Source organism: Cuculus canorus, chromosome 1 (assembly GCF_017976375.1).
Source record: "Cuculus canorus isolate bCucCan1 chromosome 1, bCucCan1.pri, whole genome shotgun sequence".
NCBI classification, from domain to species: Eukaryota; Metazoa; Chordata; class Aves; order Cuculiformes; family Cuculidae; genus Cuculus; species Cuculus canorus.
The window spans coordinates 141,739,590-141,756,961 of record NC_071401.1 but is presented as its reverse complement, the minus strand read 5'-3'; the positions used below and the strand labels follow the sequence as shown (position 1 = coordinate 141,756,961).

The 17,372-nt window shown below is 43.8% G+C and overlaps 1 protein-coding gene across 18 annotated transcripts in view; it reads right to left on the bottom strand.

The window, feature by feature from the left end:
- Positions 1 to 1,482: 1,482 nt before the first annotated feature.
- Positions 1,483 to 17,372, bottom strand: part of MICAL3 (microtubule associated monooxygenase, calponin and LIM domain containing 3) — a 177,062-nt gene continuing 161,172 nt past the window's right edge. For 10 of the 18 annotated variants that reach the window (XM_054052701.1, XM_054052626.1, XM_054053022.1 and 7 more), the window contains 4 exons: positions 13,075 to 13,140; positions 10,684 to 10,783; positions 9,609 to 9,682; positions 1,484 to 9,524 (listed from right to left, as the gene is read on the bottom strand). In XM_054052701.1, coding sequence (XP_053908676.1) covers positions 9,340 to 9,524; positions 9,609 to 9,682; positions 10,684 to 10,783; positions 13,075 to 13,140 — 425 coding nt within the window. In that variant the 3' untranslated portion in view covers positions 1,484 to 9,339. Of the gene's footprint in view, positions 9,525 to 9,608; positions 9,683 to 10,683; positions 10,784 to 13,074; positions 13,141 to 17,372 lie in introns of all 18 variants that reach the window. The other 8 variants (XM_054052402.1, XM_054052322.1, XM_054052548.1 and 5 more) reach the window with 5 other exon arrangements.

The following is a 17,372-nucleotide window of genomic DNA, read 5'->3' as shown; positions in this document are numbered from 1 at the left end:
GCACGCGCCTCCCGGCGGGGACAGCGCGCGCAGGGGGCGGGGCGGGGGAGCCGCCCCAAGGGGGAGCGCACCTGCCCCCCGCCCCCACGGCCAGGGGTTAACGGTCATCGAATGGATTGGGTTGGGAGGCACATTAAAGATCATCCAGTTCCAGCCCCCCTGACACGGGCAGGGACACCTCCCACTAGATCAGGCTGCTCAAGGCCCCATCCAACCTGGCCTTGAACACCTCCAGGGATGGGGCAGCCACAGCTTCCCTGGACAACCTGTGCCAGAGCCTCACCGCCCTCATCGGGAAGAAATTCCTCCTTGTGTCTAGTTTAAATCTGCCCCTCTCCAGCTTATACCCATTGCCCCATGTCCTATCACCACAAGTCTTTGTAAACAGTCCCTCCCCAGCAGAGTCCTTTCATCTAAGTAATTGTATCTTTTGAAAGTCAGACAGAATGTCCCTCTGACAGCGTGTTTGCTTTCAGACGGTGTTTTCCCAGACATGGTTCATTCTTTGGAGACGGTCACGCCATGTGTGCAGTGTGATCTGTGCTGCACAGGGGTGTCTGCTGTGGGATCACCTCTGCTCGGGGTATCTCCCTTACCTCAAGGTCAGGCAGAGCTGGCTCCGAAAGCTCCAAATCAGCAACAGATTTGACTGTTGCTAAGTTCATAGTAACATTAAAATTATTCCTTAGACAGTAACAGACTATGTATAAGCTCTCTGGGAGGATTTATCCCCACGTCAGTGGGACACACACCCTGTCGCAGCTCTTGTCTGGCTGCACACGGTTGATGGAGATTGCTCCTGGTGTTGCCCAGGACTGATAAAGGGTGTTTGGTTTCTAAAACTCCAAGGCGGGCCTTAGAGGGTTTATTTGCCAGCATTTTTGGTGCTAGCAGCACCCCTTGCCTTGCGCGGGGTTGAGGCTGGGGTTCCCCACATGGAGCTCCCACAGGCAGTGCCATCACCAGGCTCTGACTCCGCTCCTGGCAAGATCCTTTGGAACTCAGATGGGTTGTGCTTCTCAGCCAAAATCTCCCTGTGTCCCATTTATAACCGCTCACATCCACACACAGAATGACTCGAGTTGGAAGGGACTCAAGGATCGTAGAGCCCAGCTTCTGTCCATGCATAGGACAACCCCAACATCCACACCATGTGTCTGAGGGCGTTGCCCAAATGCTTCTGGAATATTGTAAGGCTTGGTGCCATGACTGCTTCCCTGCGGAGCTGTTCCAGTGCTCCACCACCCTCAGGGTGAAGAACCTTTTCCTAACATCCAACCTAAAACCCCCCTGCCAAAATAAACCTAACTTTTCATTTAACAGAGCTTTACGGGCTTGATTTAGCGCTCCTTAAATAAAAACTAGTTTAACCCAGTCTTTCAGTTGAAGCACAGCTTTAATTAAAGCAAGGCTTACTTTGTATTCAATACAGGTTTCCCATCACACTCGCTCTTCTTCCTAATATGTCGAGTCACAGTACCACTTTCAGGCTTTGTTTTACTACACGGAGAAGGCAAGGCGTGTTTCGTCATGAAGGCACTGATCACAGGATACTTCTTAAAATTCCTGTCATTCCATGAAATGAAAACCAAAATAATTCTGACTCAGGTTTGAGCAATATGTTGGCCAGCCCATCGGGTAGCTTCTATGCACAAGTTAAGCAGGGGGAGAAAAGTGACATGGAAGTACCTCCTGACTTTTGTAAAATCCAAGGAACTGGAGAGAAATTTCTGGTTTTTTTCAAACTGTTCAGGTTGGTCTTGGAAAGTCAGCAGTATAGACAAAGTAGAGAAAACATGGACACTCTCTTCCTCCTGCCCAAGGTGTATACATTTATTTTGAGAAAACTGCTTTTTTGTTGTTGTTCTTTCTGGTATCTACTATAGATTATTTTGTATATTTGTGTAGAAATTTTTAATAATAGCAGAGATATGACCTTCTCTATTGCTTACAGGAAACTGCATGATTGCTGTGTCTGAGACATTCAGAAAAGCACCACAGACTCTCCAAGTCTCAAAATACTCATTTATCCATATCCTTGCTGTCTGCATGCACTCACACTGCTGCAAAGATGCCAAGGGAACACAGTACTTCTTCTGGAGCTCGGTTCGGGTTTTTTTTTTTCTTTCCTTATTTTGAGTGCGATACAAGCAGGCTAAGGAAGGAAGCACTTCTTCATCGCTTTCCTCAACTAGTACTTATCAAATGAATCAGGAGGCTCCCTCCCTCCTTCTGGGAGGATGACACCAGCTGTGACATGGTCAAGCAGCCACTGTTTTCACCCATCACCAGCCACAGGACCCTATTTTCTGGTAGCAGCTCTGTTGCTGCTGACGCTCAGGATTTAAAGGAGGAAGATGTGCTCTGCTTGATGCCCTGCTTGAATTCTTAAAGGGAATCTCCTCCATGAATACTTTTCCTGGAGAGATGTGTAGCCTCACAGGATTAGGTGTGTGTTCTCCTATCTGCAGGACTTAAAAATGCAATTGCTAGTGTAGGCATCTGTCATAGCACTCAAGGTGAGGACTTTTCAGAAACTGTTTAAACATCAGAGAAACCACAATGCCAGGCTTTTCACCTGCTCTTTGCTCTTGGTGCTAGGCACAACTTCCCTGTAGTTAATTTTTTCTGGCATGTAACACAGTAGAGAGAAAATCCATCATCTGTCCAGGCCGAGTAGCTTTATAACATAATGCATGTCTTCTGCTGCCAAAGAGGCTCTGGGCAAGTCTTGGCTTTGCATGTTACTTAGTGAACCCATTGACATCCTTATTCCTGTGCTCTTCCTCAGAGCTGAGGGCACTTTCACGCTCCCACCTCAGTAACTGCCATGCTATTCCGTACGTCAGGGCTGAACCCAAATCGCTGGGGAAGGGTGGCGGTTCTACGCCAAGGGGAACAATGTTAGGGCGGCTGAGGCAGCTTCGAGGGCAAATAACACCACGTGCAGAAGAGTCAGAGGCTCCTGAAGGCTACTTTCATTATTAATGGAAAGCAGCAGCTGCTACCGTGCTGGGCTTCCGAGGTGGGACTTCTTTAGAGGGCCCTTTTTCTGGTGTTATTTCATGGCTAATGTGTGCAGCAAGTGTGACCATGCTCATCTCGTAGGGCTATCCATACAGGACCAGCGTGGCTCTTTGCCAAAGCAAGCAATACAGGAAGGTGTCTCTCAGAGCATCGTTGTTCATCTGTAGTCTATAAAATTGCAGAATCTCTGGGTCCCTAGTTGAAGTCGGGAAATAAAAAGTTTGCAGTGTAATTAAAAAGCCATGATGAAGCGTCACAGGGCTGGTCTCCTAAGCTATGGGCAAGAGCCAGTCTCCTGTCCCAGAGTCCACTGGTCACTTTCCATATATTTATTTTTCTTTTGGCATCAAGGGAGAAATCCTTGCGGACTGGCTTTTGGGCCCCACAGGGATGCCCCTCCTAGGCAACTGCAGCTTTCTCCCACTGCTATTTGAAGGCAAGAGACCAAAAGGACAGAAAGAACTGTAGGATTTGAACTATCCACAAACAACTGCCAACACTGAACTGCACAAAGGAAGGAGTGAGCTGTGTCATTCCTGCTGCCTACAGCACAGCCTGCTGTCCCCAAGATTCCCCTGCCCTGCCCAAGAAGAAATCGGAGGCCCCTCATTCCCCCCTGTTGATACAATAGGTCTGCTTTAATCCAACTACTTTACAAACACCAGAATTTATCCTTTGTTTTGCAAATGGTTAGGTGGGCAGGAAAATTAGACTCATTGTTTGGGATTTCCCCAGCCGGGATTTCCCACAACATCCTGTGTCTTCTGCCTGTTGAAAAAAAAAAAAGGCACAGAAGTCTTACGATTTCTCTCACAGTCTCCTTAGAGACAGCAGTGCTGCTGACTGGATGTCATTCCTCTGGGCTTCAAGCTCCCGATGTTTACTGGACCCCAGCACCCATCACTTAGGCTGAACATCTGCCCTTTTCAAGCCGAAGACACCCGGACAAGATGCTTTTTCTTATCACACGAGCTGGTAAGGTTGAACCTCTGAATCCTTCTAGTCTGTTCATGGGGCAAAGCTCCAGAGCTGCACATCCATCCCTTAGCTGACCTTCCTGAGCTGGCACAGAGCAAATGAGACATAGGCATGGAGTGGTGGAGGCTTAAAAAAACACAGAAAGTCAGCACAGAAGCACTGCTGTCATTCACTCCTTATTTTACTAATATATCTCAGTGATATACCAGCATCAGTAGTTCACACTAGTACTGCAGGCTAAGGAAGTGGGCTAAAGCGACAGAAATTCCTAGTACCCACAATTCAATTTATATTACTTTCACCCCCTTCTTGGCAATCTATTGTAATTTATCCTCACAGAGAATTTGAAGAAACAACATAAAATATGGGGAAAGGAAGACCATGGACCGGGGCTGCATTGAGATCAATTTGTTGGTACCACAGATAATTCACATGGGCTCTGAGTGTTCTAGCAAGTCAGGCCCTTTAACCTCAAGATCACCTTTCCTCAGCTCCCAGCTTCCTCTTTAATCATCAGCCTTGGGAGTGAACATAAGGGAAACAAACGGTAACTCCACCAACAAAAAGAAAAAATAATTAATTACTTTATTTTTTTTTTGCTTTTAGTTCAGTTGGCTGTCTGAGGTGCTAAAATCTCAACACCGATGAAGCACGTGTGCATAAAACCAAACGATAAAACACAACCAAACAGAAGAAAACAAGCTGGAACAGAGTTGGTTTTTTTTTACAGGTAGGGTATATGCTTTTCCGTTAATGCTCCATACATGCCAACCGTAAAAGCCTTGAACAATCTGAATGTCAGAGTTCACTTTCATACGAATGGGAAGATGCCAAAGCAGACACACATACACACACACACACATACACACACACACGCACAGACACAGAGTGTTCAAATTACTGCAGCGCCATCAGAACGTGGCATCCTCCCCTTCACATCTGCTTTCAGCGGCATCCTCATTTGCCCAGCTACCCTGCCTATACCAGTACTCTGAGCAATCCAAAAGCAGGAACTTCTGGAAAGCTTCTAATCTCTGTTATTTTGCAACAGTTGAGAGCCAGCGACCTCTTTCTCTGTGAACTATATACAGGCTGGTTTTTAGTATGCTTTAAGAGTTCTCCTTATTGCAAAAACTGAAGACTGAAATTCCCATGAAGCCATACTGCAGCTTTTCAGTCTGTACACAGGAGATTTTGTAATGCAACACCTTTCTCATCCACTGGTGTCTGGTGTAAACACTTAAATGAAAACTCTTTTTATAATAACGTGACCAAACAAGGTGTAGCTGTGAACATTTTAGGAACAGCTGCCAAGAAAACAGAACTCCCAGCTGCTCCAGATCATGCAGTCTAGACCACTGATACTACTTTATAATGTTCAGGATTAGGATGTATAAAAATATTAAAAACCACCAGAGTGCACACAAACGTGGTGACTAGCTCTATGCAAGCACCGTGTTCTAAAAGAGGCCTAGGCATTGCACAAAACTCAGGTTCTTGACCGTAGGGGGTAACCCAAGGACCCATTGGTGTCTTTACATACAAATATTTACATAAAACGCAGAGACGGATAGAGAGAAGGACAGACTTTTAAACCTTGCTGTTTGCTTTAAAATATGTTCAGCAACACAGTTTGTAACACAGTTTTGTACCCTAGTAAGACCATGGGGTACTCGTTAACTGAAAGGAAGAACATGTCTGGAAGTTGGAGCTGAAACCCCTTATCACCTCCCCACAAAAAGTTTTTTGAAGCTCAGGATTTTACAGCCATTTGCGAATTTTAATGAAAACATGGTTAAAAGAAACAGAACAGTTAAAAAAAAAAAAAAAAAAGAATTGTACTGTGAAAAAAAGCAAGATCGGCTGGTTTGGCAGTTCTCACTCCCCCATCCCGACTTGCCTCCTGGGTGCTTCCAAGAGGTGGTATCCCCTCATCCCTTCCCCACAAAGCACTGAAGTGCTTGCCCCATCCTCAGTATGCCCATTTCAAAATGAACATGTTAGGTTCCAAGCTCAGCTCTCCTCCTGCCTGCTGCAGGGACGATGACCGTGTCACGTGGGGATGGATGCCCTGGCGTGCCCACTTCTTGGAAGCTGAGGGCATTTTTCACTCCCCTCATACGTGAAATGAGCGTGGACACACGTCATTGAATGCACATGGCTGCCGAGTCACGTGCTGCTGCCCACCTGGGCAGCACAAAGAGCTAGAACATCCTACTTGGATTCTGATACAAATAAGGAATCTTGTGGTCACAAGAGCCTTCTTCAGCTTTAAAAATATAGAATTTGAATTAAAAATATTCAGATAGTAAAAAACCCCAGTATCTGATATGCAAGTCACATTCTTACAGTGCAACTGAACAGCAAATACAAATTGTGCCTTTTTCAACCATTTTGATATAAAAAGGCCTTTTAACATTCCCTTTCATGTGTTTTTAATTAATTTCTGTGTGCGATGTTAGCTCTTCATTTTCATTCTCACTGCTGGAGGACTTCAGCATATCCTAAAGAGCATGGCGTCTTCAGAGCATGGCGTTTTCCCATGCAGTATGGCGTTACACCCTCAAGGGGTATCACTCCTTGGCACTGCAAAGATCTGGCCAGCATCCCCCAGCAGGAAAGGGAAGAGAGTTATCTGCTATTTCTTCTTCAGGATTTCTTTCTGTTCTACAGCTCACATTCAATGATCTTTTGTTAAAAGTTAGATGTCATCCATATCCCTAGTGCACCACAAAATGGACTGAAGCCAATTTTCTGTGCAACACAGTTTACGCTGAACTATGCATCTACCTTTCTCTTTCTCCCCTCCTTCTCTCCAGCTTCCACTGGCCCCTCAAATGCAGACTACGCAAGCAGCCGTTGCCAATTTGACTTGTGCAGCTGACCCCTGCACTGGCAAACAGGGGAATTCTCTTTGCTGGACACCGTGTTGGTAAGTCAACGCTCTGTGATGCTGCTGCAGCAGGAACCACTTGCTAACACGCACAATTCCTAAGTAGCACTGCAGCTGCCCCTCTGCTTGGTTTCTTGAGCATCTGGATTTAATTTGTGATGCCTTAGCAGAAAACACTAGGGGGGGATAAAGAGGGAACACTTGAGGCAAAAAACCCCACGTTTCCACAGTTAACAACCAGCACCACTCGGGTCCCCAGGGATGGTCCTACCCATTCTTCCTCAGCCTGAGGTATGATCCTGAGTAAGAGGTGAATTCAGATCTTAGACCCTGGCTTACAGCAGACCTCTTTGAAAAGGTAGAGAGCCAACAACAAAAAACCATGCTCACTTCTGTCTAGGGGCAAAATATTACGAGATGTTCGGCCCTGCTTTGGTGCCTTGCACCAACAGCATTAAGTTCAAGCTGTAAGAGTCAGTATGCTGTACAAATATGCTTGGGAATGGGACACTTCCTCAAAGACACCGGGGAGCAGGTTATGTACTTCTTTAACAAGAAAAGAACACAGCATCCCAAGGGGGGAAAACCTCATAAACCTCACGTTATGGACAGGATGCGTACCCAACACACAGTGCTGTTTCAGCTCTGTGGGACAAGTGAAGGACCTAGTGTGCTCAGGGCATCTGTCGAACAGCAAACGGTGCTGAATTGCTCAGTGCATGTCCTGCTCATTGGTTAACGTATGATTACACTAGGCTGAAAAGCAGCAACTTCAATAGCTGAGCCAAAAGGAGCTTCTTCCAACAGATGCAGCAGGAAATGTGCTATCTCAGTTTTCATGGAAGTCCCTCTAGCTGTATCTCAGGAGTGTGAGGATCCCCTCTTTCAGTGAGAGAAGGACATAAGGGATATTTCTACCTCACAGTTTTGGCTTTCTTGTTATAAAAAATGTAAAGTGTAAATAAATTATAGGTTTATTAGTCCAACAGAGGGAATCTGGGATGCAGAAGAAAAGTATGCTAGGAACACAAATAGATTCTTACAAGTCCGCAGGATCTTATCACAAAGGAAAAGTCCTAGGGCAGGATGCATCTGTGAGTCCAAGAAGGCTGCCCTTGCTGTTGAGCAGGGACCAATCCGCAGCAGTGTCTTTCTCTATTAGAGTTAAAACACTCCCTCCACAATCAAATACGTGTAACAATCAAATTATTAATAAGAACACTAATAAATAGCCACAGGTAACAACGTCCAGTAATTTAGAAGTGGAAGTTGTAGGATGCAGCAGGCACACACACCCATCACTCGTCCATTTTTTTCCCCAAAAAGATACAAAAATGAATCTTCTTTCAAGTATTAAAAAAATAAGTTAACTGACATAAAAGGGTCAAAGTGACTGAGGGCCCAGGCAGGTCTTAAGCTTCGTTTCCAATGTGCAAAAACAAAATACAGAAGAAAAAAAAAATAAAAACACTGAAAAGTCTTAATGGTGGTTCAGTCACTGAAGGGCTTCTCCCTCGCAGGGGCCTAACAGCCAGGGAACGCCGCCTGGTAACAGCCCTGCCCCAGCACACACTTACCACTGTCCCACAGTCAGTATTTTCCAGTGTCAAAACAGTCACAACAAAAACAGAACGAAGAAGCCCACCAGCCTCTAAGCTGTGGCCGTGAAGATTAAGGCCAGCAGTAGCTGTCTCTCCAGTGTGTAGCAAAGCAGAAGAGCATCTTCCCTCTCTTTTTTTCTCCCTTTTTTCCCCACAAGATGATGATGATTTAGGAGGCTATGACAGGGAGAGAGTCCTCTGATGCCCAGATCTCTCTAAAAATCAGGAGCCACAGAGTTCCATAACACATACCAGTAGTATCATCTCCGTCTCTTATTTCTTCATATCCACACGTGATGATCAACTGCAGGTTTCTTTGGTGGGGAGGAAGACTAAAGCAAAGAAGGTGTTATCCTGGGCTCCTGGAGCTCTCTCGGACAGCTGACTCCACCATACAGGCTGCTACAGGCTGCTGTGGTTTTCCAGAGAGGGTTACCACTTCCCTCCCTTTTATTAGAACTGGTGTGATAAAAACAGGAAAGGAATGGACTGACATAAATCCAGTTTAGTTAAGGGTAGGTCTTCCCTTAACCTCCTTCCCCACACATGGATTATTTCCCTCCATCCTACCACACACACAAAGTACGGTCCATTGCATAGGACCTCACGGAGACTCCACAGTCTCAACTCATTATCTTCAACTTGGCTTGCAGACATGTAAAACTTAAGCTTCTGGAACCAACACACTTATCAAGAGGCTTCTGAGTGCATCAAACCAAATCTGCATGCTGTTGGACCCTTTAGAGGTTCCCCTTCAACATCTTCCTATCCATGTAATTCCGGCGAACTCAGGGTAGGCCAACTGGACAACACAGACCAGCAGAGGTAAATGTGTTAAGCTCAGGACCAGTTCAAGCTAAAACCTTTGGAAAGCATGACTGCCTCCAGGTCCTTGTCTTCCTCTTTTTCTCGAAGTCGTTGCTCCTCAAGGAGAGCCACAAGAGAATCTCTCTGCTCCACCACTTCTAGCATCTCGTTCAGGATTCTCTTCTCCTCCGAGAGCTCCTCATCTGTCTTCAGATGATCTACAAAGATAGCAAAAACTATCAGCATACACAAGGCTAGAAATATCCACATACAATCTACGAAGTGTTCCCTTTTGCTCTCACCTTCTACTGCCATCCTCTCCCGGAGTTCCTGCTGTAGACGACTCTGCCTGTCTTCCAGTTCTAGCTCCCGAGCGCTGAAAGGCAAAGATCAGAAATCCAAGTTCTGGGTACATTAAAATACTCTATATGTCGCTTCATATCCATTCTCCGTTTCTGCTTGCCTTCTAGATATCCCCTCTGCATTTTACCAATCTAGTTTGGAACAACTCTTAGAACGGCCAAGATATATTTAACTTTTTTAAGGATTTAAATGTACTTTCAGCATCTCAGGCTCTTTACCTTCAGCTAGGAAGTGCAATACAGAAAGCTGAGCACATTATGGGTGGGATTAAATCTAAAATGGTGTGAAGGAATGAACAAATCTGCAATCACTGCAAAGTTATACTTTTATCTCTATTTATCTTCTGCCACTTACTGCTCTGAAAACAATGTCACTTATCAACTAAGGACATGTCAGGACACTGCATTTTCAGATTCCAATGCAGACAACACCATGGGACTCTTCAGACACAGGCACTAAGATGATCAACTTCCACACTGCCTGGGTCAGCTGACATACTCAGAAATGAATTTCGGTGAATTTGCAGCATAGGGACTGAGAAAGCTCCAATTTCATTAACAGGAATAATAGTCTTACCATCCTAACCCGAATGAGAGGTGCTGGGGTCCCACTACAGGCAAAGGGCCACATGGCAAAGGTGAGGGAATCAAACACTTTTGGCTGTGGTTAAAAGTGCACTCTACCAAAATCAGGAGTCGCACGTTATTTCTGCATAGCTCAAAACCACTTGTGTCAACAGGATGTGTTTTATCCAAAAACAGCTTGGCAAGGGCTCAGAGCTTTAAACATACATCTGTACTTCTGTGTGTTATCAAATAGCTGGAGCTTTCATTCCTTATTGCTATTATTCCTTCTTCAACCACTCTTCTGAAATGTACTTGGATTCATATTTCAGCCAAGAGTCAGCCTAAGAGACTGCTGATCTCCCAGCATTATAGGAAAGACAGTACTGACAGATCTCCCAATGCTATTTGTAACATAATCTTCCATTTGAAACTTTGCACATTCACTCACAATATCATCAGTTCAGACTCGTAGCGAACCAAGGCGTTCTTCTCCTGCACCAGCTTGAACCACTCCTGCATCAGCTTGGGATCATCCTTCTTACCCATGCCTGCCAAAAAAGAAACCTGCTAAGTTTTTAGGTAACACCCCGTAATCTTTACAAGCCCAAACTGCAACACCAACAATGGGGCAAAATGTGCAAAGAAAGCCGAGCAAGATGCTGCCAGAGCACTCCCAAGCCGGGTCCATTCAGTTTGCCTAGAGCACACAGAAGAGCGAAAGTCACCTCCAAATGGATTCTCTTCTCTTTGGAGCCTGATTTTGCTTTATTTTATTTTGTTTTGCTTTCTGATTTCCTTGGAATCACTTGTTTCTTCCTCATTCTTAATGCAGAATGCCCAGATTTCTGTAACTACTTCACTTTTTTTTCATTAGAAGAGCTTTATAGATTCTCACACCAGCTACTTAGAAGTACGCTCATCAGAAATGGACTCAATTGCCACTCCGTGTGTTTTACCTTCATTTTGTTCAATTGCACATCCTCTATCTTTTCTTTTACTGACCCAAATAACATCTTGCCTTTCTTTCTTCAATAGCTAAATGGAAATTTTCTGACTGCTCCTCCCACCCACAATACATCTATCCACCTTGAAGATCCTCTCTGTACAGTGAACACAGAAACTTCTTCTACTGTATCACACATCGGCCTAGACACGTTTGCTATTATCAAAGCAAAATAAAAACACCTAGGGCCTTGGCCACCTTGTATGAAACTCCTAGTTGGTATTTAATTTATTGCAAAACGAATTCCTAAACTTAGTAGGTCACTGATGAATCTCATATCCGTCAGGAGTTATGTGGAATAAATTGCAGAATGCTGTTCCCAAAGCCCTTTTGTTGATATTTATCAAATGCAAGAGCTTTCCAGGAAAGCTCCTCTTAGCAATTTCCTGATCTGGGCCACTGATTCCACACTGAACTACCTGACGAGACTTACATCAATCATCATCAAGGACGGCAGTAATGCGCCTGCCTGCATGGAACTGGAGGCCTGAAGTCAAGCTCAACAGTATTTTCAGGTTGCTGCATCCTATCAGCTTGCATTGCACGTTACCTAGGCATCCTAAAGTAACTAACATCCCTGTTACATGCCTGTGTTTGTTATTCTGGATATCTACTGTCTACATCAACACCAAAAACTCTCAAATAGTCATTTTGATGCTAAAAATAATCAAGCGGTTACTATTCAGACTCCAGGGAACACTTCACAAACACTACACTAATCGCTAGTTAATTCAGACATGTGCCCTGCCTCCATCCTTAGGATCTCAGAGACCTGCTGTGCTGGAACTAAACAGAGGAGAGCCTACACCCCGATAAACCTGCAGCTTAGGCTGAGAACACCTGCCCTTGAAAAGCAGCCCTTAGGGAACACCAAAGCCGGCTGTACCACCCTAAGAGCCTCTGGCTCTGTGGGTTTTGACCAGTGTGTTGCTCAGTTTCAAGCATTCCTTTCTGAGCATCTCTGCACAATATGCCCGTGTGGCGACAGGACAGGGAGACTGTACATGCAGATGTCCAGTGCTGTGGCGCCATGAAAGCACTGGGAAGTCTCCCCATCCTTTCCAATGCCAGGATGTACAGAAAACAAATGCCTCTAAGAAAAAAAAGCCAAAGACACAACGCTGCTGACCTATGGAATACAGAAGTATTTTTAAACAGCCAATGAGCACAGGAATAATGGGAGGACTGGAAAGGGAACACTGACAACTGACATGAGGGAGCACCATGGAAAGCAGAGTAAATGGTTAGCAAAATTACACCATGAACACACAAACAACCCCTTCCCCCATGCCTTGGCAATGGAAACTCTAGGGAAAACTCCATTTGGGACAATTAAAAAATGCACTCAGCAAGACAGATGAGGAAAAACTGGTCTAGCTTAAGGTTTCTTGGTTTTTAAAGTTCAAGGATGTTTTTGCAAACCAGTCCTTATAAAGACACAGTATTCCTTTAATCCATATAAAGGCCATTTAAGGAAGGAGATTGTCTTTCCTTCCCCCACCTTCCAAGCATCTTTCAGGAGGAATAGAGAAATGAAGCCTCCAAATGAAAACAGAAACTTTTGAGTGTGACATTACTGCTCCCACCACTGCTGCCCAATGTCCCTCCCAGTCACTACGCCTTCCCTAGTACAGTTGGAACTTGCAAAAGGGATACTGTACCTTTAGTAACTTGCCACAGGCTCAGAGAAGCTGGTTACCAGGTTTCTACTGAAAAGGCTGGTTTGAGGATACAGCGAGAAAAGAGCTGAGGGCCTGGTGTTCACTAGCTGACTAGTGCTACTGTGACAACCCAGCTGTGGTCAAGGAGAACAGGGGGCGTGTGAGGTTACGTTACCTTCATGGGCACAGCAAGGGCAGAAGGAGAGAGGTCTACGACGTGGTGTCCCGGCATTGGGCTCAACTTCAATAGGACCAAACGAGGAAGAGGAAGAGGCAGGAGAGGAAAAGGAGGTTGGAGGTGGAACGGAAGAGGAGGAAAGGGGTGAAATAAAAGACAAGCAAAGGACAAAAAGCATAAGAGTGAGAAAGAAAGGAAACACAAGAAGAAAAGAAAAGAAAAAATACAAGAAATGGAGAAGCAGAAACAAGGGATACAGTCTACAGATGAATAATGTCCCTAATAAGCACAGACAACAGGTAAGAGGTAGACTGAGATACTGGTGAAATCTTACTGAGCTGTACAAATACCAGGCAGGAAGCTACTGTACCACACTTCTTCCTAATGTACATTTTCAATCACATGGTCTTTAACTGAAATGTCTGTGAACAAGCTGTCAGGATGAGCGGAGAAGAGTATTTAACTCCTGCTGATACATATCAAGTTTCAAGCAGGGTTACAAAGTCTCACCTGCATGCATAGCACCAGATTAGCAGCCACCCTACCTTCAAGCTCTATCAGGACCATACTTTTATCACCATGGCAGCATCCATTGATGGTAAAAGTGTCCTTTCTGATTGAAAATAATTTCTTCAGACAGGGAACATCACAGGGAGAATCTGATTAACATGCAACCAGCCTGCCAGGCTGTGTCAAATATGGAGAGTACACATGTACTCAACTATACTGTTGTGCTTCAAGGGGAGAAGGGTTTTACATGGATAAAAAAGCAATTCATATCTGAGGGTCTGCAGGAGCAATGATCAGCTGAGGGCTTTATCCCTCACTTTAACTCTTAAAGCAGTAAATTTAAAGCTCTCCCTTGACATTCTCATTTCACAAAGCACTTTAAAGTTTACAAGTCCCATTAGCATCAGTGACTTATTGAATCTTTCTCATCTTTTCTGCAACCCAGTGAAGGACAAACATTTCTCATCTCTAATATGGTTCAGCCATTTTAACACTGAGAATGCGCATTTCAGCTGTATTTCATGTTACAAAGATGAACAGTAGGAAATAACCAACATCACTAATAATATAATTACAAGAAAACATATGCACCAGGAAGGTGATGAGCCTGAAACATCAGAGCTAGCACAATGGAACACTTACTGCTCTCAAGGTACAACCAGATTATAAAGGGGAGGCGTATCTGTGTTCGGAAAAGGCATAAACTCCACAACAATAATATGTTAAGAATAACGCTTATTTTTTGAGTAGTCAGCAGAACTTGATATACGTGGTTCGGAGACAGCTTTATAGAACTAGACTGCTGGTGAACTGGGAAGGCTTTAGAAGGGACCATCACAGAACTAGACCAGCACATGGAGGACACACTGGGGCAAGAGGGAGAGCACATTGGCTCTGAAGCCTGTAACTGAGCAGCACAGCCTTCTCAGACAGGGAGAAATCTCTGTACTGGGAGCAGGAAGGGGCAACATCAGGAGAGGTGCCACAGCTGGCTATAAGACAGTACCAGAATCTTAATTCTAGTTGGTCAGAATTTTCTGACTTCTTCAATTAAGTTGGAAAAAATATTACGTCCTTTTCTCCTACAATTGCCATTTCACAGATTAGGTTACAAAAGCAGAAACAGACAAGAAAAAACTTGAACCACAAAGGCACTGTGAAGAATAAGCTTCCACAAAAAGCATTATATTTTTTATTTCACATCCTATCTTATTCAGCATGAATTCTGCTTTTACACTTTGATACTCTACCTTGGTCCTGGGGAGGATCAGGAGGTGGACATTTAACTATATGGAAAAATCCACTTCAATTTTTCAGGGTCTGAGATTTTGTTCAGAAGTGTGTGTATGTGTGTGTGTGTGTATGAGACGTTGATAACTCCAGTGCAACTATATTTACGCATTCCAAAGCATGGACATACAGACTTGGCAAGGAATTTCCAGTTTTCAATATCTGACCTGAAAATAAATACCTGGTATGTGAAAATACCATTCACCTCATCGTGATGTGACCACAAACTACTAAGTGTCGTCAGTGAGCAAACGGCCTGATCTTAGGGTCCATCTTTTGTCTCCAGTAAAAAAAGTCACAGAAATTAACATAGCAGAAGGCTATTACGCAGAACTCCCTGCAATTGTATTTTCCTTCCTTTGCTTTTAGTTGTGCTATTTTTTAACAGAAATATTACCCTCCCACTCTTGTCTAAGGAAAATGTGTCCTTGAATCAAGTTACAAAGTCCATGGTATCTATACCAGTTCTGCTACTGGAAATGTTAACATTGCTTTTCAGCAAGATAATGAACATAACCTGCACTATTAAGATCCTTTCCAATTATTCCAGATGGAAACTGTAGCGACATCAATGAATACAGGTTATATGATCATTACAATTGCTTTGGGAACAAATTCTGTCCAGGCCAGGATGACGACCAAGGCTTTAAAAAGTGTTCCTTATGTAGTGGAGGTCCAAACCAGTGAGGACAGAGTAAAACGCAATCTAAAAACTCAACTTTTACAGTTCTCTAAAGCTGTGAAACCTACACCAGATATTATGCTCCAAAGTACATATCATGCAGTAGAATTTTAATTATACTTTTAAAAACTTCTCCAAGATGATACTCATGAAAACTCCCTGGTCTTGCTAAGAAAGTGTTGATATGTGTAGGACAGATACCATAAGCAGACGGAAATAGGAACTGTCTAATTTTAAGACAAAAACTGTTTTATCATATTTCCTGAAAGAAAAAAGACTTTTCACTGACAGTAGCAAGTCTTAAAAGCATACTCCGTGTCACACATTTCAGTATCCCTTCAGATGAACTCTTTTGAAAAGAAGCCTCTTAACTGTTTCAGAAACAGAGAACTAAGGCTAAAAAAAAAAAAAAAAAAATCATTTGATAAATGTAAAAAGCGTTCCTTCAGCCAGTGAATAAGTTTAGACATTGCAGGTGCCATCAGATCATTCCCATTCCTGTCAAGGTTAATTTTAAAAGAATGAAAATACAACTTCACACCGAGAGCTCTCACTATTTATATTTATATTTAAAGACAATCCCGGGAGAAGGCTGAACTCGTCCAGTACTACTAAGAAGAAAATTATACAATACCCTGGTTCACAATTTGGTGTTAAGAACTGTCTCTTCTACCTTGCCCTTATCACTTGTTTGATTACATAATGCAAATCCTTACCTGTCTTCTTATTTTTCCCAAAGCCATCACTATATATAGTATTATAGTATTATTGTATTATTGTTTTGAGAAGAGGCATTACCACCTCATGGGCTTGTTAAGTTAAAAAACCATGATCATCACTGCAAGTCAACTTTCCTAGCCATGTAGTTGGGGCCAGACAGGAAAACTCTTTTGATAAGCAATTTAAAAAGACAAAACAAACCAAACAATCCCCTTTCTGCTTAGGTCTCCTCCATCACCAAAACACTAAGGCCAGGTCAGGCGACACAGGGGTACATCCACAGCACAGAAAGAGCAACACAAGCAGCAGCAAGACAATCTCCCCACTGCCTCATTGAAGCAGTACATTTGGAATGAGCTGAAGGGCAAGAGAAGAATCATTTCTGTGACCATTCACTTCTAAGGTTCCACAAGAGTCTGAAGTGTGACTATTGCTTCTGGACAGAAAATTATCACTTCTTCCCTCTGCAGAGGGCAAACTCGCCAACAGACTGTGTTAACCACAAGTTGTTTCTTTTCAACGCCGCAAGCCAACTTTTCTGAACAGGTGTAAAGCCTTCAAAGCAGAGGTCAGCAGCCCAAGCTGCTGGCAAGCAGGGACATTCAGAAAGGTGCATGAGGTGACCAGTACAGACTGGGAGCTGCAGCTCATGGAGGAAAGGAGTGTGGCCCAGCTCCCAAGCACACTGAACATTCCGGAGAGACAGAAGCTCTGCCTGGCAGATTAGTCACATCCCATTAATAAAGTGACTGCAATGATCGTGCTTCTACGAAAAGAAATCTTTCCCAGATCTTTCTTGGAAATCTTTCATGCAGTCATGACAAGAAAGACCATGTTTGTCATATTACTTGAGAGATTGCAGACTTTGCTATAGTGCTGGAAACCAAGAGTCAAGCCAAGAATAACTACCATCACTCCAAAGCCTCTTCAGAAAACACACCAGAAATTGCCACCTTCCTTTTCATTGTATGTTGTTCTTTTTACATAAGCTACACTGGACTGTTGTCTTCTTTTCTACTTTTCATTAATCTATTATTTAAAGAGCAATGCTTCAGATTGGCTTTGTCTTTTTCTGCTGTAGCTACATAACACT